Source organism: Thalassophryne amazonica, chromosome 10 (assembly GCF_902500255.1).
Source record: "Thalassophryne amazonica chromosome 10, fThaAma1.1, whole genome shotgun sequence".
NCBI lineage: Eukaryota > Metazoa > Chordata > Actinopteri > Batrachoidiformes > Batrachoididae > Thalassophryne > Thalassophryne amazonica.
In genome coordinates this window covers 37,673,219-37,697,296 of record NC_047112.1, presented here as the reverse complement: position 1 = coordinate 37,697,296, position 24,078 = coordinate 37,673,219, and the positions used below count along the sequence as shown (strand labels likewise).

Below are 24,078 nucleotides of genomic sequence, written 5' to 3'. Positions count from 1 at the left end.
GAAGCATAAAAAGAAAGCAGCAGCCCTTAAATCTGGAGGGCAAACAGGACCCAGCAATGGGCCTAGAGGAATCCAGACCCAGTTACGTTGCGAGTTGTGTGATGTTTCATGCACTGGAGTGGATGCCTACGCTGCTCATATTCGTGGGGCCAAGCACCAGAAGGTTAGAACAGCTCCAAGTTTGTATGTGTTCAACACTTTTAGTAATTCTTGCACAAAATGTGGACAGCTGTAAAAGATTCTTGTGTAACTTTCTTGACATTACTGTATTGTTTTTATGTGGTGTTCCCTGTGAGAAGCCAGTTTTTGAAATGTAAACTCTTCTGTTTTGCAGTGGGATTAAGTATTGCTCTCTTTCTGTTTTGTTGAAAAGGTGGTGAAACTTCATACCAAGCTGGGCAAGCCCATACCATCATCTGAGCCAGTGCTGGTTAATTCTGCATCAGTTATTACAACCACAACAGCTGGCAAACCTCCCGTCACTACCTCCACTCCTGCATTAGTGTCAGCCACTTCAACTCCCACTGTGGCACCTAAACAGGTGGCTGTAAATGCCGTGACTAAAATGTCAGCGCCAGTTAAGAGGCCGGCTCCTTCCAAAGCAACAACCATTTGTAAGATTGTGATTCTTTTTTTTTAATCAATTAATTCAAAGCAATCCAGTATGATACAATTCAAGAACGATACTTTCTATTGTGGAATGATTTGATTCATTATGATGTGATATAATCTGATATAACTGTTTTATTTTTATATATGTTTTTTATTTTTATATATTTTTAATGTGCGCATTCATTGTGGGTTTTTTTTTATTTTTTATTTTTATAACCCATTAGAAAATTAGAATAAGCCAAGTGGCATTGCTTACCTTCAAGCAGTGACGTGTGGTGAGGTTCATGGCTGGTGAGGCACTGACTTCATCACAGTCAGATTTACAAACATATGAACCCTACAGAGTAGCTAATTCACTGTTTGATTGACAGCAGTTCACGGGTTATGTTTAAAATCTCTTATCAGCATTCTTTGCACATACAAACTATAGGACACAAAAGAGCACATTTAATTAAAAAAAAAAATTATTATGGACTTACCTTTACTTATAAATGAAGTCCATGTGCCGCTCCTTCTGAACAAAAGTCTCTCTGTCTCAGTGGAGATCACTGCCAGGGAAGAAAGTTGTCCATCAGTCCTGTTCCAACTGTATCTTTTGAGCCTGTTCTGGCTTTGAATGTGAGTGGTTGACTGCTCGTGTTTGAGAAGGTTCTTCAGGTCACAATATCTCATCTGAGTACACACATTGTCACAAGTTGAGAAAATAAGTCTAGGAAAAGGAGAAAAAGGCAGTTACTTGCTGGGCATCTGCACAGCCAGAGTTTTAGTGTCTCCAGCTGGTTTGAAATGAACAGCTCTTCTTTCACGTAAATCTGAAAGGCAGCTGGCTGCTGCCTCACCGCACTTCTCTGTTCAGTATTTGAACGGTAAATGTGAAAATTCAGCAATTTTGAATGAAAATAAATCTAAAACTGGTGAAGTTAAAAGGATTTCCATGATGACAGCTGAGGCACAGCCTCCCCTGCCTCCCCTGAATGCACGTCACTGCCTTCAGGTACATATTTTATTGAAAGCCCAGGGACCTTCTTCAGATATCAGTGATGGGAGGTTTCTGGGAATTCTTGGAAATCCAGATTTTTACTTTCGTCAGGAACGTTTCCAGGTTATTTTTGTTTTCTTGGCACGCATTGGATTTAGTTGGTGGTCTGACTTCGTGATGTTTATATTTCTAAAAATTGTTGGAAAATGTTTGATGAGATGTCACAGTGTATATTAAGTCTCATGTATTCATGCCCTGATCCGTGACTGAAGGATAAATGTAATGCGCCACTGCTCGTCCACACAGCAGCCAGTGAGAGGTGCCATTACAGATTTTAAAGTGAACTCCGCGTCGTGTTTAAGCTACAAAGCAAATGGATAGAAATGTTCTGCTGCAGGGAGACAATTTAAAGTTCATCAGGAATAAATTCAAATGGGGATGGATCGAGCAAAAGGACCAAGACGCTGACCCGACTTTTTTAATCATTGTTTATACAGAAACGCTAACATTCTCAGTAAGTCTGTGATCTTATTACGACATGTTTTTTAAAGGAGTTTGTCAGTTGACATTATTCAAGTTATGTCACACAAATTGCACAGATCTTTGGGATGAATTTACGTCAAACGGTCTCCATGCAAACGTGATATGTTCTGCTGGTGTGTGTGTGTGTGTGTGTGTGTGTGTGTGTGTGTGTGTGTGTGTGTGTGTGTGTGTGTGTGTGTGTGTGTGTGTGTGTGTGTGTGTGTGAAATATTCATGCGAAGGAAAATATGAAAATCATTTAACTTGCTCATACAACCCCAATTCTAATGGAGCTGGGACATTGTGTGAAATGTAATTTAAAAATAGAATACAATGATTTGCAAATCCTCTTCAACCTATATTGAATTGAATACACCACAAAGACAAGATATTTAATGTTCAAACTGATAGACTTTTTTGGTTTTGTGCAAATATTTGCTCATTTTGAAATGGATGTCTTGCAACACATTTCAAAAAAGCTGGGACAGTGGCAAAAAAGACTGGGAAAGTTGAAGAATGCTCAAAGAACACCTGTTTGGAACATTCCACAGGTGAACAGGTTAATTGGAAACAGGTGATTGTCATGACTGGGTACAACCCCTGACAATAATTATGGAATCACCAGCCTCGGAGGATGTTCATTCAGTTGTTTAATTTTGTAGAAAAAAAGCAGATCACAGACGTGACACAAAACTAAAATCATTTCAGATGGCAACTTTCTGGCTTTAAGAAACACTATAAGAAATCAGGAAAAAAAAAATTGTGGCAGTCAGTAACAGTTCCTTTTTTAGACCAAGCAGAGGGGGAAAAAAAAATATGGAATCACTCAATTCTGAGGAATAAATTATGGAATCACCCTGTAAATTTTCATCCCCAAAACTAACACCTGCATCAAATCAGATCTGCTTGTTAGTCTGCATCTAAAAACGAGTGATCACACCTTGGAGAGCTGTTGCACCAAGTGGACTGACATGAATCATGGCTCCAACACGAGAGATGTCAATTGAAACAAAGGAGAGGATTATCAAACTCTTAAGAGGATAAATCATCACGCAATGTTGCAAAAGATGTTGGTTGTTCAGTCAGCTGTGTCTAAACTGGACCAAATACAAACAACATGGGAAGGTTGTTAAAGGCAAACATACTGGTAGACCAAGGAAGACATCAAAGCGTCAAGACAGAAAACTTAAAGCAATATGTCTCAAAAATCGAAAATGCAAATGAACGAATGGGAGGAAACTGGAGTCAACATCTGTGGCCAAACTGTAAGAAACCGCCTAAAGGAAATGGGATTTACATACAGAAAAGCTAAACGAAAGCCATCATTAACACCTAAACAGAAAAAAACAAGGTTACAATGGGCTAAGGCAGGGGTAGGCAACCTGTTCCAGAAAGAGCCATGAGGGTGCATGTTTTCTTTGCAGCCACTGACTCCACCAGGTGATTTTACTGATTAATATCACTTTGAGCAGATGGAATCAGTTAATCAGTGAAATCACCTGGTGGAGTCAGTGGCTGCAAAGAAAACCTGCACACTCATGGCTCTTTATGGAACAGGTTGCCTACCCCTGGGCTAAGGAAAAGCAATCGTGGACTGTGGATGACTGGGTGACAGTCATATTCAGTGATGAATCTCGAATCTGCATTGGGCAAGGTGATGATGCTGGAACTTTTGTTTGGTGCCGTTCCAGTGAGTTTTATAAAGATGACTGCCTGAAGAGAACATGTAAATTTCCACAGTCATTGATGATATGGGGCTGCATGTCAGGTAAAGGCACTGAGGAGATGGCTGTCATTACATCATCAATAAATGCACAAGTTTACGTTGATATTTTGGACACTTTTCTTATCCCATCAATTGAAAGGATGTTTGGGGATGATGAAATCATTTTTCAAGATGATAATGCATCTTGCCATAGAGCAAAAACTGTGAAAACATTCTTTGCAAAAAGACACATAGGGTCAATGTCATGGCCTGCAAATAGTCCGGATCTTAATCCAATTGAAAATCTTTGGTGGAAGCTGAAGAAAATGGTCCATGACAAGGCTCCAACCTGCAAAGCTGATCTGGCAACAGCAATCAGAGAAAGTTGGAGCCAGATTGATGAAGAGTACTGTTTGTCACTCATTAATTCCATGCCTCAGAGACTGCAAGCTGTTATAAAAACCAGAGGTGGTGCAACAAAATACTAGTGATGTGTTGGAGCGTTCTTTTGTTTTTCATGATTCCATAATTTTTTCCTCAGAATTGAGTGATTCCATAATTTTTTCCCTCTGCTTGGTCTAAAAAAGTAACCGTTATTGACTGCCACAATTTTTTTCCTGATTTCTTCAAGTGTTTCTTAAAGCCAGAAATTTGCCATTTGAAATGACTTTAGTTTTGTGTCATGTCTGTGATCTGCTTTTTTTTCTACAAAATTAAACAACTGAATGAACATCCTCCGAGGCCGGTGATTCCATAATTTTTGCCAGGGGTTGTATAAAAGGAGCATCGTCAAAAGTCTCAGCCATTCACAAGCAAAGATGGTTTGAGGATCACCACTTTGTGAACAACTGCGTGAAAAATAATCCAACAGTTTAAGAACAATGTTTCTCAATGTTCAGTTGCAAGGAATTTGGGGATTCCATCATATACAGTCCATAATATAATCAGAAGATTCAGAGAATCTGGAGAACTTTCTACACGTAAACGGCAAGGCCGAAAACCAACATTGAATGCCTGTGACCTTTGATCCCTCAGGTGGCACTGCATTAAAAACCAACATTGTGTAAAGAATGTTACCGCGTGGGCCCGAGCTCATTTGGACAGACGCAAAGTGGAAAAGTGTACTGTGGTCTGATGAGTCCACATTTCAAATTATTTTTGGAAATCATGGACGTCGTGTCCTCCAGACAAAAGAGGAAAACGGCTATCCAGATTGTTACCAGTGCAAAGCTCAAAAGCCAGCATCTGTGATGGTATGTGGGTGCGTTAGTGCCCATAGCATGGGTAACTTACACATCTGTGATGGCACCATCAGTGCTGAAAGGTACATCCAGGTTTTGAAGGAACACATGCTGCCATCCAAGCAGCGTCTTTTTGAGGCACGTCCCTGCTTATTCTAGCAAGACAATGCCAAGCCACATTCTGCACGTGTTACACGTGTGGCTTCGTAGTAAAAGAGTGCAGGTACCAGACTGGCCTGCCTGCACTCCAGACCTGTTGCCCATTGAAAATGTGTGGCACATTGCGAAGCACAAAATACGACAACGGAGACCCCGAACTGTTGAACAACTGAAGTCGTACATCAAGCAAGAATGGGAAAATATTCCACCAACAAAGCTTCAACAGTTTGTGTTCTCAGTTCCCAAATACTTATTGAGTGTTGTTAGAGGGAAAGGTGATGTAACACAGTGGTAAAAATACCACTGTCCCAGCCTTTTTGAAATGTGTTGCAGGCATCCATTTCAAAATGAGCAAATATTTGCACAAAAACAATAAAGTTTATCACTTTGAATATTAAATATCTTGTCGTTGTGGTGAATTCAATTGAATATAGGTTGAAAAGGATTTTCAAATCATTGTATTCTGTTTTTATTTTTATTTACATTTTACACAATGTCCCAACTTCATTGGAATTGGGTTGTAGAAGTCAAATATCAATTTGTGTGATTTGTGTGTTGTTTTGCATGACACATAATTGGGAGTATCCCAGAAATGCTGACCTCTGCACTGGACGGTGTTATTATGGTACCCATTTATACAAGTGAATAAGAATCAAATTTAAACCCAAATCAGTGTTCGTGAGACCTAAGTGATATTGGTGACTTAATGAACAGTACACGCAGCTTTACTTGTATCAGTATTTATTTGTTTTAGATTCTGTCTCTCATAGTTGAAGTGTATCTTCGATAAAAATTGCAGACCTCTCCATTCTTTGTACAACCCCTGGCAAAAATTATGGAATCACCGGCCTCGGTGGATGTTCATTCAGGTGTTTAATTTTGTAGAAAAAAGCAGATCACAGACATGACACAAAACTAAAGTAATTTCAAATGGTAACTTTCTGGCTTTAAGAAACACTATAAGAAATCAGGAAAAATAATTGTGGCAGTCAGTAACGGTTACTTTTTTAGACCAAGCAGAGGGAAAAAGTATGGAATCACTCAATTCTGAGGAAAAAATTATGGAATCATGAAAAACAAAAGAACGGGGTGGTGGCCAAGTGGTTAATGCGCTTGGTTTCAGTTCGGAAGGTTCTGGGTTCAAATCCCACCCCTGCCACATTTCTCCATGTAATGTGAAGTTGCGTCAGGAAGGGCATCCGGTGTAAAACCTGTGCCAACTCAACATGCAGAGCCACCTTGGATTTTGCTGTGGCGAGTGCAAACAAGGGAGCAGCTGAAGGGACTTAACTTTATGAAAAACAAAAGAACGCTCCAACACATCACTAGTATTTTGTTGCACCACCTCTGGCTTTTATAACAGCTTGCAGTCTCTGAGGCATGGACTTAATGAGTGACAAACAGTACTCTTCATCAATCTGGCTCCAACTTTCTCTGATTGCTGTTGCCAGATCAGCTTTGCAGATTGGAGCCTTGTTATGGACCATTTTCTTCAACTTCCACCAAAAATTTTCAATTGGATTAAGATCCGGACTATTTGCAGGCCATGACATTGACCTTATGTGTCTTTTTGCAAAGAATGTTTTCACAGTTTTTGCTCTATGGCAAGATGCATTATCATCTTGAAAAATGATTTCATCATCCCCAAACATCCTTTCAATTGATGGGATAAGAAAAGTGTCCAAAATATCAATGTAAACTTGTGCATTTATTGATGATGTAATGACAGCCATCTCCCCAGTGCCTTTACCTGACATGCAGCCCCATATCATCAATGACTGTGGAAATTTACATGTTCTCTTCAGGCAGTCATCTTTATAAATCTCATTGGAACGGTACCAAACAAAAGTTCCAGCATCATCACCTTGCCCAGTGCAGATTTGAGATTCATCACTGAATATGACTTTCATCCAGTTATCCACAGTCCACAATTGCTTTCCTTAGCCCATTGTAACCTTTTGTTTCAGTTTAGGTGTTAATGATGGCTTTTGTTTAGCTTTTCTGTATGTAAATCCCATTTCCTTTAGGCGGATTCTTACAGTTCGGTCACAGACGTTGACTCCAGTTTCCTCCCATTCGTTCCTCATTTGTTTTGTTGTGCATTTTCGATTTTTGAGACATATTGCTTTAAATTTTCTGTCTTGACGCTTTGATGTCTTTCTTGGTCTACCAGTATGTTTGCCTTTAACAACCTTCCCATGTTGTTTGTATTTGGTCCAGAGTTTAGACAGCTGACTGTGAACAACAAACATCTTTTGCAACATTGCGTGATGATTTACCCTCTTTTAAGAGTTTGATAATCCTCTCCTTTGTTTCAATTGACATCTCTCGTGTTGGAGCCATGATTCATGTCAGTCCACTTGGTGCCACACTCTCCAAGGTGTGATCACTCCTTTTTAGATGCAGACTAACGAGCAGATCTGATTTGATGCAGGTGTTAGTTTTAGGGATGAAAATCTACAGGGTGATTCCATAATTTATTCCTCAGAATTGAGTGATTCCATATTTTTTCCCTCTGATTGGTCTAAAAAAGTAACCGTTACTGACTGCCACAATTTTTTTTCTTGATTTCCTATAGTGTTTCTTAAAGCCAGAAAGTTGCCATTTGAAATGACTTTAGTTTTGTGTCATGTCTGTGATCTGCTTTTTTTCTACAAAATTAAACAACTGAATGAACATCCTCCGAGGCTGGTGATTCCATAATTTTTGCCAGGGGTTGTAGGTGGAAAAACGTAAAAAATTGGCAGTGGATCAAATACTTATTTGCCTCACTGTAGGTGTCCATGTCCAGCACCAGTGGGCGCAGGGCAGGATCTCCGGCCAGTGGTGCAACAGGCGTGGCATCCCGAGGTCAGTCTGGCACCCCAGGGTACAGGGTTAGGATCTATTATTGTTGTTGTCGGTGCCTAGGACAGAGAGAAAAAGATCAGAATCAGCTGACTGGAAATAACTGTATCTGAGGCCATTAATTCACCAGCAGTAAATCAACAGGGAAGCAAGAAGATAGGTAAGGTGGTCACCGGCAGCTGACCCTGTGCTTCACCAACAGACCCAGAATTTAGATGTAGTGAGGCTGCGACCTGTTCCATTGCTAATAATAATTAAAAGGGGGGAAACATAGTTCCATACTACACCGGTATGCTAGCCATATGGGAGCAAGAATAGATGCCTTTAGTCTGGACTTGAATGTCTCTACGGAATCTGAATCTGTTTTATCTCTGCAGGGAGATCATTTCACAAGGCAGACACGATAAGAGAACGCTCTGTAGCTTGCTGAATTTTTTTTTTTTTTTTACCTTTGGAACACAAAGTAGTCCTGCACCTTGCAGAGCATGGGCTGTTGCATAGGGTGTAATTAGGTCAGATAGGTAGGGAGGTGCTAATCCACGAATAATTTTATAAGTTAATAGCAGAACCTTAAAATCAGACCTCACAGAGACAGGAGGCCAATGACGGCAGGCCATAATCGGTGTAATGTGGTCAAACTTTCTGCTTCTAGTCAAAATTCTGGCAGCAGCATTTTGAACCAGTTTGAGACCCCTAAGGCTGGGCTGCGGTAAAACAGAGAATAGAATGTTATAGTAGTCCAGTCTAGAAGAGAAGACACAGATGCATGGAACAGAACCTCTGCATCAGCTGTAGACATGGGACGAATCTTCGCTATATTACGAAGGTGGAAGAAAGCAGTCGGTGATTTCTCTCATGAGTACGTCAAAAGACACCATGGGATCAGAAATCACCCCAACGTTCCTCACTTTTTCAGAGTGATTTTATGATGCATGAGTCTGAGGTAAATGTTTGCTGGTCAAACTGATGTTGATGTCCCGCTGGACCAAGGACCATCATTTCAGTCTTCTCTGAATTTAAAAGTAATAAATTGCTAGACATCCAGCTTTTCACTGAAGCAGGGCAATCTAATGTCTTGATGTGTATGACTGAGTATCATCAGCATAGCAGTGAAAAGTAATCCCATAATGTCGCTGTATATGCCCAAGGGGTGCTATATATAGGGAGAAAAGCAGGGAGCCCCATATTTCAACGGAACAAGGTTTGAGGTGATGTTATTGTACAGGACACAGTGAGAGCGACTGGTTAGGTAGGATATCAACCATACAAGGACCTTCCCAGCTTTTCCAAAGCAATTCTCCAACCTATCGAGTAGTATACAATGATCCTTCCTGTCGAACACAGCACTAAGATCTAACAGTAACAGACCCATGGCGGTGTCTGAAACCATAGCATGCAGGAGATAATTTACCCGTTTAGTAAGAGCTGTCTCTGTGGAATGGTGTGTTCTAAATGTAGACTCCACCTGCTCAAAGAGGTTATTCTCAGTAAGGTGGTCCACAAGCTGCTGCTAAACTACTTTTTCAAGGATTTTAGAATAAAATGATAGGTTTACTATCAGCCTATAATTTTTCAGGAGACCGGGGTCAAGGTTTGATTTCTTAAGTATTGGTTTAATCACTGCGGATATTTTCCACTGCTAGAACTCTGGTCTAGCAGGGGAAAATATCAACTAGACATAAGTCAAAAGTTACTGGTCTGTGTCCTTGCACCAATGGATTTCTCTACCCCTGTACAGTAGGCCCAAGCATACGGGTCCTTAAACAGTTTTGTTGATATAAGGTCAAAAATGTTGGGAAAGTGTAAGTACACGGACCCACAACAGGGGGCGCAAATGAACGGACAATGGAATAGGTCAAATAACAACACTTTACTGTTGCGAACGTGCACAACAAATACAACAAATTACAACAATGGACAAAATCCAATTCACAATGGTGTCGTGTGGGCAGGCTCGAAGATAGGAGACGCCTCTCCAAAGTAGAACCGGAACCATACGGTTTCCTCCGCCACAGGACCCCGGGAATACTGGAGCCGCCAAGTCCCGAACTCCCAGGTGGCCACTGCCTCCGCGTGTCGGACCTGGTACTGCTGGCGAGGAACAAGAACACAATTAAACGTGGGCGCGTCTGCACCCAGCAACCTGCACGGCAGGGAAGCTACCTCCACCTCTCGTTGGAGAAAAAGTCTGCAATCACTCACAAAAATCACAAAAGTTACTGTCAAGCAGTCAGCTGAGATTATTACCTTCCAGGTAGAACGATATCTCGGCAAAGAGGTGGAGCCGTCGTCCTGCTGATATACCCCTGCCGATCAGGTGATTGGTAACAGCTGTTGCCGGCGATGTGTGACAGCTGTCACCCTGGCTGCTCCTGTGAGGCGGCTGCGCCCTCTGGTGCCTGGAGCCCGCACTCCAGACAGGGCGCCCTCTGGTGGTGGGCCAGCAGTACCTCCTCTTCTGGCGGCCCACACAACAGGACCCCCCCCCTCAACGGGCGCCTCCTGGCGTCCGACCAGGCTTGTCCGGGTGGCGGCGGTAGAAATCGGCCAGGAGGGCCGGGTCCAGGATGAAGCTCTTCTTCATCCAGGAGCGTTCCTCAGGTCCGTACCCCTCCCAGTCCACCAAATACTGGAAGCCCCGGCCCATCCTACGGACATCCAAAAGCCGGCGTACAGTCCAAGCCGGCTCACCATCGATGATCCAGGCAGGAGGCGGTGCCGGGCCCGGAGTACAGAGGGGTGAGGTGTGATGTGGTTTAATCCGGTACACGTGAAATACAGGATGGATCCGCAGTGAGGCCGGCAGCTGAAGCCTCACTGCGGCTGGACTGATGACCTTCTGGATCTTGAAAGGCCCGATGTAACGGTCCTGTAACTTGGGGGAGTCCACTTTGAGGGGGATGTCTCTGGTGGATAACCACACCTCCTGCCCTGGCCGATACGCAGGGGCCGGGGTCTGCCGACGGTCTGCATGGGCCTTTGACCTCATCCGGGCCCTCAGCAACGCAGAACGGGTGGCACGCCACTCCCGACGGCACTTCCGTAGGTGGGCCTGGACCGAGGGCACACCGACCTCTCCCTCAACCACTGGAAACAAAGGAGGTTGGTACCCCAGACATACCTCGAAAGGGGAGAGGCCGGTGGCTGACGACACCTGGCTGTTATGGGCATACTCGATCCAGGCCAGATGGGTACTCCAGGCCGCCGGGTGCGCGGCTGTCACGCAACGCAGGGCCTGCTCCATCTCTTGATTGGCCCATCTGCTTGCCCGTTGGTCTGGGGATGGTACCCGGATGAGAGACTCACCGTGGCCCCCAGTTCCCGGCAGAAGCTCCTCCAGACGTGCGAGCAGAACTGGGGACCACGATCGGAGACGATGTCTGTTGGGATCCCATGCAGCCGGACGACGTGGTGAACCAGGAGGTTCGCTGTCTCCTGGGCCGTCGGGAGCTTCGGGACGGCCACGAAGTGGGCCGCCTTGGAGAATCGGTCCACTATCGTGAGGATGGTGGTGTTGCCCTGGGACGGCGGGAGGCCCGTGACAAAATCCAGGCCGATGTGGGACCAGGGGCGATGGGGCACGGGCAGCGGTTGGAGCAGACCCGAAGCCCTGCGATGGTCAGCCTTGCCCCTGGCGCAGGTGGTGCAGGCCTGGATATAATCCCAGACGTCGGCCTCTAGGGACGCCCACCAGAAGCGCTGCCGGACAACTGCCACGGTTCTTCGCACCCCTGGATGACAGGAGAGCTTAGAGCCGTGACAGAAGTCCAGGACTGCAGCCCTAGCTTCTGGTGGGACGTATAGTCTGTTCTTCGGCCCAGTTCCAGGGTCCGGGCTTCGTGCCAGGGCCTCCCGGACGGTTCTCTCTACGTCCCAGGTGAGGGTGGCCACGATAGTGGACTCCGGGATGATGGGTTCCGGTGGATCCGACAACTCCGTTTTGACTTCATGTACCCGGGACAAGGCATCCGATCTCTGGTTCTTAGTCCCGGGACGGTAGGTGATCCGGAAGTCAAAACGGCCGAAGAACAGTGACCAGCGGGCTTGCCTGGGATTCAGCCGCTTGGCGGTCCTGATATACTCCAGGTTCCGGTGGTCAGTGAAAACCGTGAATGGCATGGACGTTCCCTCCAACAGATGTCTCCACTCTTCAAGAGCCTCTTTCACCGCAAGGAGTTCTCGATTGCCGACGTCATAGTTCCGTTCGGCCGGGGTCAACCTGCGGGAAAAATAGGCACACGGGTGAAGGATCTTATCGGTCTTCCCGCTCTGGGAAAGCACAGCTCCTATCCCTGAGTCCGAGGCGTCCACTTCAACCACTAACTGGCGACTAGGATCGGGCTGCACCAGAACGGGTGCAGACGAGAAGCGCCGTTTCAACTCCTTGAACGCGGCATCGCAACGATCCGACCAGGTGAAGGGGACTTTTGGTGAGGTCAGGGCTGTCAGGGGGCTAACTACCTGACTGTAGCCCTTAATGAACCTCCTGTAGAAATTAGCAAAGCCGAGGAACTGTTGCAGCTTCCTACGGCTAGTGGGTTGGGGCCAGTCTCTCACCGCCGCAACCTTGGCCGGATCAGGAGCGACGGAGTTGGGGGAGATGATAAACCCCAGGAAGGACAAAGATGTGCGGTGGAACTCACACTTCTCGCCCTTCACAAACAGCCGGTTCTCCAACAACCGCTGCAGGACCTGACGTACATGTCGGACATGAGTCTCAGAATCCGGAGAAAAGATGAGTATATCGTCTAGATATACGAAGACGAATCGGTGCAGGAAATCCCGCAAGACATCATTAACCAAAGCTTGGAACGTCGCAGGGGCGTTTGTGAGGCCGAACGGCATGACCAGGTACTCAAAGTGACCTAAGGGGGTGTTAAATGCCGTCTTCCACTCGTCTCCCTTCCGGATCCGAACCAGGTGATACGCATTTCTAAGATCCAATTTAGTGAATATTCGGGCTCCATGCATGGGCGTGAACACTGAATCCAACAGGTACAACGGGTATCGATTGCGAACCGTTCAGCCCCCTGTAATCAATGCATGGACGAAGTCCGCCGTCTTTTTTACCCACAAAGAAGAAACCTGCACCCATCGGGGAGGTGGAATTCCGGATCAACCCAGCGGCTAAAGAGTCCCGGATGTAGGTCTCCATTTATTCGCGCTCAGGTCGGGAGAGGTTGTACAGCCTGCTGGACGGGAACTCACCGCCTGGAACCAAATCAATGGCACAATCATACGGACGGTGGGGGGGAAGGGTGAGCGCCAGATCCTTACTGAACACATCCACAAGGTCGTGGTACTCCACCGGCACCGTCCCTAGATTGGGCGGGACTCTGACCTCCTCCTTAGCCTGGGAACCGGGAGGAACCGAGGAACCTAAACATACCCGATGGCAGGTCTCGCTCCACTGAACCACTACCCCGGACGGCCAATCGATCCGGGGATTGTGTTTCAACATCCAGGGGAACCCTAAAATCACACGGGAGGTAGCAGGTGTCACTAAAAACGTGATCTCCTCCCGGTGATTTCCTGACACCACCAGAGTTACAGGTGGTGTCTTATGCGTGATTGGAGGGAGTAGGGAGCCATCTAGTGCCCGCACCTGCACAGGCGAGGTAAGCGCCACCAGAGGGAACCCTACCTCCCTGGCCCATCTGCTGTCTAACAGATTCCCTTCAGAGCCCGTGTCCACCAGTGCTGGGGCCTTCAGGGTTAAATCCTCATAAAGGATCGTAACTGGGAGTCGTGTGGCAATGTGGGTGTGTCCCACGTGAATGTCTCGGCCCACCCCTAGCCCAGTTTCTAGGGGCGGGCGTTGGCGTTTAACCGCACGGGGCAGTCTCTTACCTGATGCTCTATCGAGCCACAAACAAAACACGCTCCGCGGGCCAGCCTCCTCTGTCTATCTGGTGCCCTAAATGTGGCCCTGCTCGTGTCCATAGCTTCGTCAGCAGGGGGAGCTGTAACCGCCCGGAGCGCAGGGGCCGTGGAGCGTGGGGAGGGCGGAACGCGGTCGGAACCGGAAGGGAGAGGGACGGCGCGTGCCCGGCCACGCCCTTCATCTCGTTCCCGACGGCGTTCTTCTAACCGATTGTCTAATCGTATAACGAGATCAATAAGCCCATCTAAATCCCACGGTTCGTCCTTAGCCACCAGGTGCTCCTTTAGAACCAATGACGGTCCGTTTACAAAGGCGGCGCAGAGGGCAGTGCTATTCCAGCCGGACCTCGCAGCCGCGATGCGGAAGTCGACTGCATAGGCAGCTGCGCTCCGGCGCCCCTGTCTCATTGACAGCAGCACGGCTGAAGCGGTCTCTCCTCTATTTGGGTGATCGAACACTGTTCTGAACTCCCTCACAAACCCATCATATGTCTGAAGGAGCTGTGAATTCTGCTCCCAGAGCGCTGTAGCCCAAGCGCGTGCCTCATCACGAAGAAGGTTTATTACATAAGCTATCTTGCTAGAATCAGTCGCGTACATGACAGGACGTTGTGCGAAGACGAGCGAACACTGCATAAGGAAGTCCGCGCACGTCTCCACACAACCTCCGTACGGCTCTGGAGGGCTTATGTATGCTTCCGGGGAAGGTGGGAGGGGTCGTTGAACGACCAGTGGAACGTCATTGTTTCGCACAGGGTCAACAGGAGGGAGAGCCGCAGCAGCGCCCTGAGGGCGCGCCTCCACCTGCGCGGCGAGAGCCTCCACCCTGCGGTTAAGGAGGACATTCTGCTCGGTCATTAAATCCAACCGAGCCGTGAAAACGGTGAGGATCCGCTGCAACTCACCGATCATTCCTCCTGCGGGCGCCTGTGCGCCCTGTTCTTCCATTGGCCGTTCAACAGCCGGTTGACGCCCCTCGGGATCCATGACGTTGGCCGAGATATCCTGTTGGGAAAGTGTAAGTACACGGACCCACAACAGGGGGCGCAAATGAACTGACAATGGAATAGGTCAAATAACAACACTTTACTGTTGCGAACGTGCACAACAAATACAACAAATTACAACAATGGACAAAATCCAATTCACAATGGTGTCGTGTGGGCAGGCTCGAAGATAGGAGACGCCTCTCCAAAGTAGAACCGGAACCATACGGTTTCCTCCGCCACAGGACCCCGGGAATACTGGAGCCGCCAAGTCCCGAACTCCCAGGTGGCCACTGCCTCAGCGTGTCGGACCTGGTACTGCTGGCGAGGAACAAGAACACAATTAAACGTTGGCGCGTCTGCACCCAGCAACCTGCACGGCAGGGAAGCTACCTCCACCTCTCGTTGGAGAAAAAGTCTGCAATCACTCACAAAAATCACAAAAGTTACTGTCAAGCAGTCAGCTGAGATTATTACCTTCCAGGTAGAACGATATCTCGGCAAAGAGGTGGAGACGTCGTCCTGCTGATATACCCCTGCCGATCAGGTGATTGGTAACAGCTGTTGCCGGCGATGTGTGACAGCTGTCACCCTGGCTGCTCCTGTGAGGCGGCTGCACCCTCTGGTGCCTGGAGCCCGCACTCCAGACAGGGCGCCCTCTGGTGGTGGGCCAGCAGTACCTCCTCTTCTGGCGGCCCACACAACAAAAAAGATGTTTATCAGAAATTACAAGTTTAGATAGCACACCCAGTGAGAGAACATCAAATTCAGTAAAGTAATCTAAGAAATCTTGAGCGATTTACAGGTGGTTGTCCTTGAATACGTGTTGACAGTGTGTCAAACAAGAACTTTGAATTATACACGTTTTGTTGATCAAATCAGAGTAGTAGGTCTGTTTGGTAGCCAATAGTGCATGCTTATAGTCCAAAATAGCATTGCGCCATGGAAGGTGGAATACTTCTAGTTTTGAGCTACACCATTTTCGTTCTAGAGCTCTAGACTTGTGCTTGAGGCCACGTAATTGATCATTGAACCAAGGAGAGTATGTTTTGAGGGGGGCAGGCATGGTTTTAGTGTAGGTGAAGTGATCATGCCCAGTGTGCTTGAGCGCTGAGGTGGGGAGGTGATGGTCTGCTGGTTAAAGTGTTGGGCTTGATACCAGAGGATCCTCTGTTCAAATCCCAGCCTGACTGGAAAATCACTAAGGGCCCTTGGGCAAGGTCCTTAATCCCCTAGCTGCTCCCGGTGTGTAGTGAGTATGTATGGCATCAGGGTGAATGTGAGGCATTATTTGTAAAGCGCTTTGAGCGTCTGATGCAGATGGAAAAGCGCTATATAAATGCAGTCCATTTACCATTTAACAAGACTGTCTACTGAATGATCATGCAGTCTAGCTCCAGGTTCATTTGTTGTTGAGTTGATGTGTTGCTGTGTTGATAAATAAGCACCTCTTCCAAGTAGTCAAGGCACTGAGACTATAAACTTAATATGTCAGTGATCTGAAACCACTGACACAAGAGACACGATGTCAACATTTGAGACAGTAATATTACAAGCTATGACCAAATCCAGGGTGTTTCCACTAATGTGAGTTGAACCCTGAATGCATTGCTGGAATCCTAATACATCTATAATGTTCATGAATGATTTGCAGAGGGGGTCAGAAGGCATGTTTACATGAATGTTAAAGTCACCAACAATCAGAATGTTAATCTGCATAAGTTGCCAAATTACAAACTCCCCAAATTCATCTAAGAATTCAGAATGAGCCTGAGGCCCTATATATGGTGACAGTCACGTTTCAGTTTTATTCACCTGACCTTGATGTATGTGGCATCCTGAGCAGAGCAGAGAGTCAAATGTTCAAATGAGTTATATTTTAGACCAGTAAGCTAAACCCAGATTTATGAATAAAAGCAACACCCCCGCTTTGCTTTGTTTTGTGAGGGACATGATTAAATGTGTATGCAGGTGCGCAACCTTCATTTAAGGGGAGGACAATGGCAGGATTCAGCCAGGTTTCACATAAACTGATCATATCTAGTCGGTGTTCCATAATTGGATCATTTATCAACAGTGATTCTGCGTACAGTGACCTTACGTTAATGAGAATCAAACTAAGGACCTCACTAAGGTTGGCATTTTGACTGTTTGGATTCAGGGACAGTTCCATGAAAAAAACTTTACAGGTTTTTTTTTTTGTTCCCCCCCCCTCAAAAGGGCCACTCACATCATTGGTTATTTGCTACAGTGCTTCAGTACATTGCGCTGTCTCTGCTCACCTTTTGTTCACCACTGGGGGCAGCACCACATATGGTTGCAGAAAATGCAGCATAGATGAAACCCAGAAGCCACTGTTTTTAGCGTGTTAGCATAGCATAACATATCTCTCCCATTCTGAAATGGCATGACAGTATTAACAAATTGTGGTTTGAATGTGAAGTTCAGACTTGTACTTTTGCCTGTTATACTTCTGACCCCTACTGGATGTGCTGAGTTTTGTTTTTGAACTTTTATGAGAGTTTCAAGATGCAGAAGTAGCAGCATAACTGCTTTATGGCCCAGTCACACGGCACACAACGATTCCTGAACGAAGGGAAAAAGTAAAAAACGTTACAATTCGTTGAGAAAAGGTGGACGAAAGAGCTTTTATCACCGAACAGTCTGCGAAGCAAGAGCGCAAAAGGGACGAAAGAGGAACTTAACAAAACCGAAGCTCACGATCTCAGCAAAACGCGCCTGGAGCCACTGCTGGAGCAGAGCGTGTCTGCTCCAGGACTCGGGCGCTATGAGCTCCGTTCCAGCGCCTGAGTCCTGGAGCAGAAACTGCAAACAGAATCTGTGATGTCGATGGACCACCTGCTCTGGTTCCTTGTCCAGATCAAAAGAGGGATCATCTCCATCATCATCAGAATCCACACTGTCTGTCGACACGATGCATGCTCCGTCGTGCTCCAATTAAAAAAAAAAAAAAAAGTGTTCCGTGGTCTGCTGTATCACAGTATTATGTTCTTATATATATATATTGATTTATAACAGAAAACTGTCAAAAGGGAGAATAAATATAAGTGTAAAGATGATTGAATATATCAGAGCAGTAAATGAATCAGTGCGTGTGAATGCGCGCATTGACTCGTGCGGTTATTTCCACCAGCTGATCACTGATCCACAACGTGAATTCTTCCTTCCAGAACAGCTCTTTATATCATCATTTTGATTCATCTGCCTGTTGCCACATGTACAGAAGAACTGGATTGTCATTCCTACACTCATATTGTTATATTTAATACAAAATAATAAGCGCACACAGCAGTTCCTGCTGCCGCTGATGCTGCATTCAAGTACCGTCGGAAATTACACAACTTTTTTGTTGTTTCAAATTCAACAGTTGCTTGTGGCAAAATAATTAATTATATCCACACAAAAGATTCATTCTGGCCTATGTAATGTTCCTGAGCCCATTGAAGATGCCCTCCACACAAATAAAAAAATCCAAGCAAGCAGGCTGAGTTTGCCCTGTAATTTCCGACGGTACATGAACGCAGCAGCAGCCTCAGCGCTCACAAACCGGCTTCTGCACTGTGTGAAAACATTCAGCTGCTCCAACGAAGTCAAATTAAACAATAACGTTACAAAAACTACACAAACGATTAATAACATCAAGAACGACAGCAAAACGAAACACAGACGAACTGAGGTTTTCGTTGCCCTTCGTTCAAATTTTTCAACAGTTTAAAAAGCCTGACGAAGCGCCCGCTGCAGGAACGAAGCTGCGTGAAGGTTAAACGATGTCAACGAAAGTCCAGATTTCTTGTTTCGTCAGGGCTTCATCACCTTTCCTTAAGTGCCGTGTGAATGGGCCATAACTCAACTGATCTATGATGTAAAAATTGAGCCATCTCCCAGTTTATACGACATCTAGATTGATTCAGGGGTCAGTATATCGATATAGTCATACTATTTACTTTAAAATCGATTTATGTTTGTATCTTTGAATTGCCTATTAATCCCTATTAATTAGTCATGCCATTTAATTGAGATGTTGTCTTCCCAGTCAATGCCATTGATATTTTGCTTATTGTGAGAGCTGAATAACATTGCATTAACTAAATGCATCACAGTTGGAAGTTTTGTGGAATGTTGGAATATAGGGGTTCTAGTGGTAAAAGGAGAAATGTAACTAATAAGGGGGAGTGCATGATGTGGAGTATTTGAAAGTGGATATATCTATCTTTTCTTTCCCACTGACTGTGCAGCCTGGGTCACTGAATAGGTCTCAGATGGGGCAGGAGTCCAAAAGTGGATTTTTTTTTATTGTCTGCATTAGAAGTCTAAAATTAGTTGATTCTGTTTTAATATATTTATTAGAAAACGTCACAGAAATTACAGAATACAACTTCCAGTTACAAAAATTGTGTTCTCAACATGTTTTTTATGTTTTTTTTTTTTTTTTTTTACATATATAACAAAACCTAAAATAACTACAGGAAAACTACAGAAAAAAAAGGGGGGGGGGTTGAGGGAGAATGAGAAGAGAGGAGAAGAGAAGGAAAGGAGATGAGCAAATCTCAAGATGGGTCATAAAAGAAATCCAAAAAGCATTAACATTTCATAATGAATTTGTTGGGGCAACCACGTCTGGAATAGCGGATTTTCTCCACTTTCAGGAAAGACATAACGTCATTAATCCACAGTGTGGGAGAAGGGGACTGAGTGGCTTTCCAATGTAGCAACAGATGGCGTCTGGCTATTAATGATGTAAAAGCCAAACCTCCAATTGGTCAGCTGAGTATTGACGATAGTTATCAGGAAGACCAAAAATTGCCAGATGTGGAGAAACCCGACGGATTTAGAGAAGACCTTTGAAAGTGTATCAAAATAGGTTTGCCAGAAACGTGTCAGAGACGGGCAAGAAAAAAACGTGTGTAAGGTGACACGGCGAGCCGCCACACCTGTCACGTCTCCTCCACGTCTGGGAATATCCTCGACAACCTGGCCTTGGAGTAATGGCATCTAAGGAGAGTTTTGTACTGAATAAGGGTCAGCCGGGCACATATGGAAGCCTTATGAATTCTATCCAGTACTGAATCCCACCAAGCTACATCAAAGGTCAATCCCAGCTCATGCTCCCAGGCCTCCTTAGTACTCACGGTAGTGGGTGCCTCATAAGATAAAATAGTATTATAAATCTTGGAAATGAGGGATTTCTGGGAGGGCTTCAAATCGAGAAAGTCGTCACAAATCTGCGGGGGAGGAAAAAGAGGGAATGAGGGAAACAGAGATTTAGCACAGTTCCTTACTTGGAAATATCTAAATAAGTGTGAGGATGGAATGGAATATTCCACAGTAAGGAATGTGAAAGTACAAAAAACACCATCTTTGTAAAGATCCTTAAAACACTTAATGCCCTTATCGTACCACTGGGTAAAAGTAGCATCAGTAAACGCAGGCTTGAACAGGTGATTTTTCAATAATGGAGCTAAAGATGAGGGTAATTCTAATTTAAACTGCTTTCTGAACTGGGACCATATTTTGAGGGTAGAGCAAACCACCGGGTTAGTAGTAAAGCCAGAGGGGTTGATGGGTAGCGGGCTGGTCAGAAGTGCAGGCAGCGAGGACTGAGGACATGATTGTTCTTCTAAACGACACCAGGGGACCATCATTGAGTTCGACCAAAATACAATTTTGCAAATATTAGCTGCCCAATAGTAAAATTGGAAATTAGGTAAGGAGAGGCCCCCATCAAATTTACATTTCTCAAGTACGGTCCGACGAATCCTGGGGACTTTACCTTTCCATAAAAAAAAATCCGAAATAGCCTGATTAACAGTTTTAAAAAATACCTTGGGTAAGAATAATGGCAGACACTGAAACAGAAACAAAAACTTAGGCAAGACGGTCATCTTAATAATATTAATCCTCCCAATCAGAGTGAGAGGAAGGGAGCCCCATCTCTGAAAATCTGCTTTAAGTTCAGACAACAGGGGGAAGAAATTAGCAGATTGAAGAGATTTCCAGTTTCTAGTTACCACCACCCCCAAATATTTGAACCCAGCAGATCTCAGCTTAAAAGGAATATCAGACTGTGAAAGCTGTAGCGCTAGATCATTGACCGGGAAGCATTCACTCTTGGCGACATTAACCTTGTACCCGGAAAAAGACCCAAACCACTGAAAGAACGAGAGAATAGCCGGGACGGCGCTTACCAGGTCCGACACATACAATAGCAGGTCGTCAGCATATAGTGACAGTTTAAATTCAGTGCGCAGGCGAGTAATACCATTAAAAGCACTAGAGGTCCTTAAGTAGATGGACAGAGGCTCGATTGCGAGTGCAAACAGAAGCGGGGACAAAGGGCAACCTTGTCTACAGCCCCTATTCAGAGAAAAATAGTCGGAGTGAACACCATTGGTGGAGATGCTGGCACATGGTGAAGTGTAAAGAAGGCGTATCCATGATATAAACCCATTACCAAATCCAAATTTGCCAAGAACTGCAAACAAATAATCCCATTCAACCCTATCAAATGCCTTCTCTGCATCAACCGATATTACAACTTCAGGTGTAGTAATGTTTCTGTCAGTGTAAATTATATTAAAAAGCGTGCGGATGTTATAAAAAAGCTGGCGTCCCTTAATAAATCTGGTCTGCTCCTCAGAAATAATAGATGGAAGTACCTTCTCTAAACGAAGAGCAAGAGCTTTTGCTAGAATCTTAGTATCCACGTTCATTAGTGAGAGGGCCCTGTACGAAGTACAGAGGTCTGGATCCTTGTCCTTCTTTAGGAGCACACTGATGGAGGCTTGCCTCAGAGTAGGGGGAAGAGACCCATTCGCCAAAGATTCAACGTAGACTGAGTGCAGCAATGGAATGAGTTTGGTGTGAAAGGCCCTATAGAATTCCACTGTAAATCCGTCCGGGCCCGTCTCCTTGTTGTTTTGCATATTTTGTAGGGCTAGACTAAGTTCTTTACTAATTAGTGGAAGATCCAGTTCATCCAACACAGTCCCCCGGGAGACCGGAAATTCAAGATTATTCAAGAAGTTATGCATCTGAGACATGTCAGGTGATAGTTCTGATCTGTACAAAGAGGAATAAAATGATGAGAAAACTGAATTAATGGCTAATGGTTGATCCTGCAAAACACCAAAGTCATCTTTGACACGAGGGATCAGGCATGAAGAAGCTTGCCGACGCAACTGAAGTGCGAGCAGTCTGCCTGCTTTGTCACCATACTCATAGTATCTGGATCGAGAATGTAATAGAAGGCGTTCAGCATCACCAGTTGTAAGGAGATCAAACTCAGTCTGCAAGGATACTCTGTTTTTCGCAAGATCGTCAGACGGGGCCACCACAAGCTGGCGATCTATGTCAGCCAGGTCAGTGGTGAGCTTCTCAATTTTAGACATTCTAGCCTTTTTTAAATGAGCAGAATAAGAGATGATCTGACCACGTAGGTAAGCTTTCAAGGACTCCCAAAGCAATGAGCTGGAAATTGGGTCAGTATCAGGCTGATTGAGGGCAATTGAAATCATCTATCGAAGCTGTAATAAAAGTCTGAAATTTTACATCTGATAAAAGTGCTGAATTAAACCTCCATTGGGTTGGATAGCGAGGTCCAGGCAAAGAAGAATGTCCAAAGACACCGATGCATGATCTGAAACAACAATAGGATGATACGAAACACTTGTCACCTTGGAAATCAATTTAGTATCAATAACAAAATAATCGATGCGGGAAAATGACTGTACTCGAGAGTAAAAAGAATATTGCCTAGCATTTGGGTTGTAAAACCTCCAGGGGTCAACATAACTATTGTTAGACAAGAAATTGCAAAGGGCTTTGGACATGAGAGACTGAGTAGAGCCTGATCTAGAACGGTCAAGTCCAGGATCAGTTACACAATTCATGAGTATTCAGGTTGGGAGGCTTTCAAACAGCTTATTCATAAAGTGAGGGTTATCAAAATTCGGCGCATATACATTAACCAGTAGGACAGGAACATGAAACAAGGTACCAGAAACAATCAGGAACCTGCCATCACTATCAGAAGAGACCTTAGATACTGTAAATTGAAGTGATTTACTAACCAAAATAGCAACCCCTCTGGCTTTAGAGTTAAAACTCGAGTGGAACACATCAGAGATCCAGGGGCACTTCAGTCTAACCTGATCCCTAGTCCTCATGTGGGTCTCCTGCAAAAAAACAATATCAGGTTTGAGACGTTTCAAATAGGAGAAAACTCGGGATCTCTTAATGGAGCCCCCCAGATCCTTAATATTCTAACTAATCTCACAGGTGAGGCAGAGGAATTGGTGAAAAAAGAAAGGAAGAGGGAGGAAGAACCCCCCCCCCCCCCCCCCCCCCCCCCCCCCCCACTCTCACACACATAACCACCCAACGAACAACAAACCCCCGTAGCACTTACCACTATCCCAACCCAAACTGAAGGGGCACCCAGTGCCAACTCCAGATGGAGTCAATACCCAAAAAGAGAAACTCAGGGCTATGGACTGAAAAGTGAACGTCTAACCTACAACTACAGCTCAAATGCAACATAAGCTCCCGCCAAACAGCATAAATAGAAAAACAAACTAAAAGCGGCAGGATATAAATATCCTACCATTATTAACACCACTATGTGACATTGTGTTAGATACGAAAACAAAATAGTATCAATATTATAATCAAACAATTATTATAAACAAACAATTCTAACAGTTATAAAAGGAAATCAGAAAGTGACAATGACTTAACCAGGGGACTCCAAAGCACTACAAAGTGCAACAATGTATATCAACAATTTACAGATTAAAAGGGCTGACTTCAGATTGTCACACACATGAACATTAGTTAAAAAAAAAAAAAGGGGAGAGCCCCTGGAATAATGACAAAAACGTAAAGATGCATACCTTTATGCACAGGACAACAAAGACCAAAAATCTACCTCACTTTTTTAAAGTTCCAACAAACACTGCAGCCTCAGCAGGAGAAGTGAATGCCTTCGTGTGGCCCTCGCTGATGATCCTCAGGCGCGCTGGATATACCATACCAAAACGAATGTTCGGAATCTCCCTAAGCTGACGTCGAACACTGTTGAAGGCGGCCCGGGCCCGAGCCGTCCGTGACGTCAGATCCGGAAATA

General features: G+C 45.0%; 1 protein-coding gene across 1 annotated transcript in view; it reads left to right on the top strand.

The window, feature by feature from the left end:
• Window positions 1–24,078, top strand: part of zfr2 (zinc finger RNA binding protein 2) — an 80,854-nt gene that overhangs the window by 31,792 nt on the left and 24,984 nt on the right. Inside the window, 2 exon segments of the mRNA XM_034179819.1 lie at window positions 1–163; window positions 374–614. The exon segment at window positions 1–163 is cut by the window's left edge and continues 26 nt beyond it. Coding sequence (XP_034035710.1) covers window positions 1–163; window positions 374–614 — 404 coding nt within the window.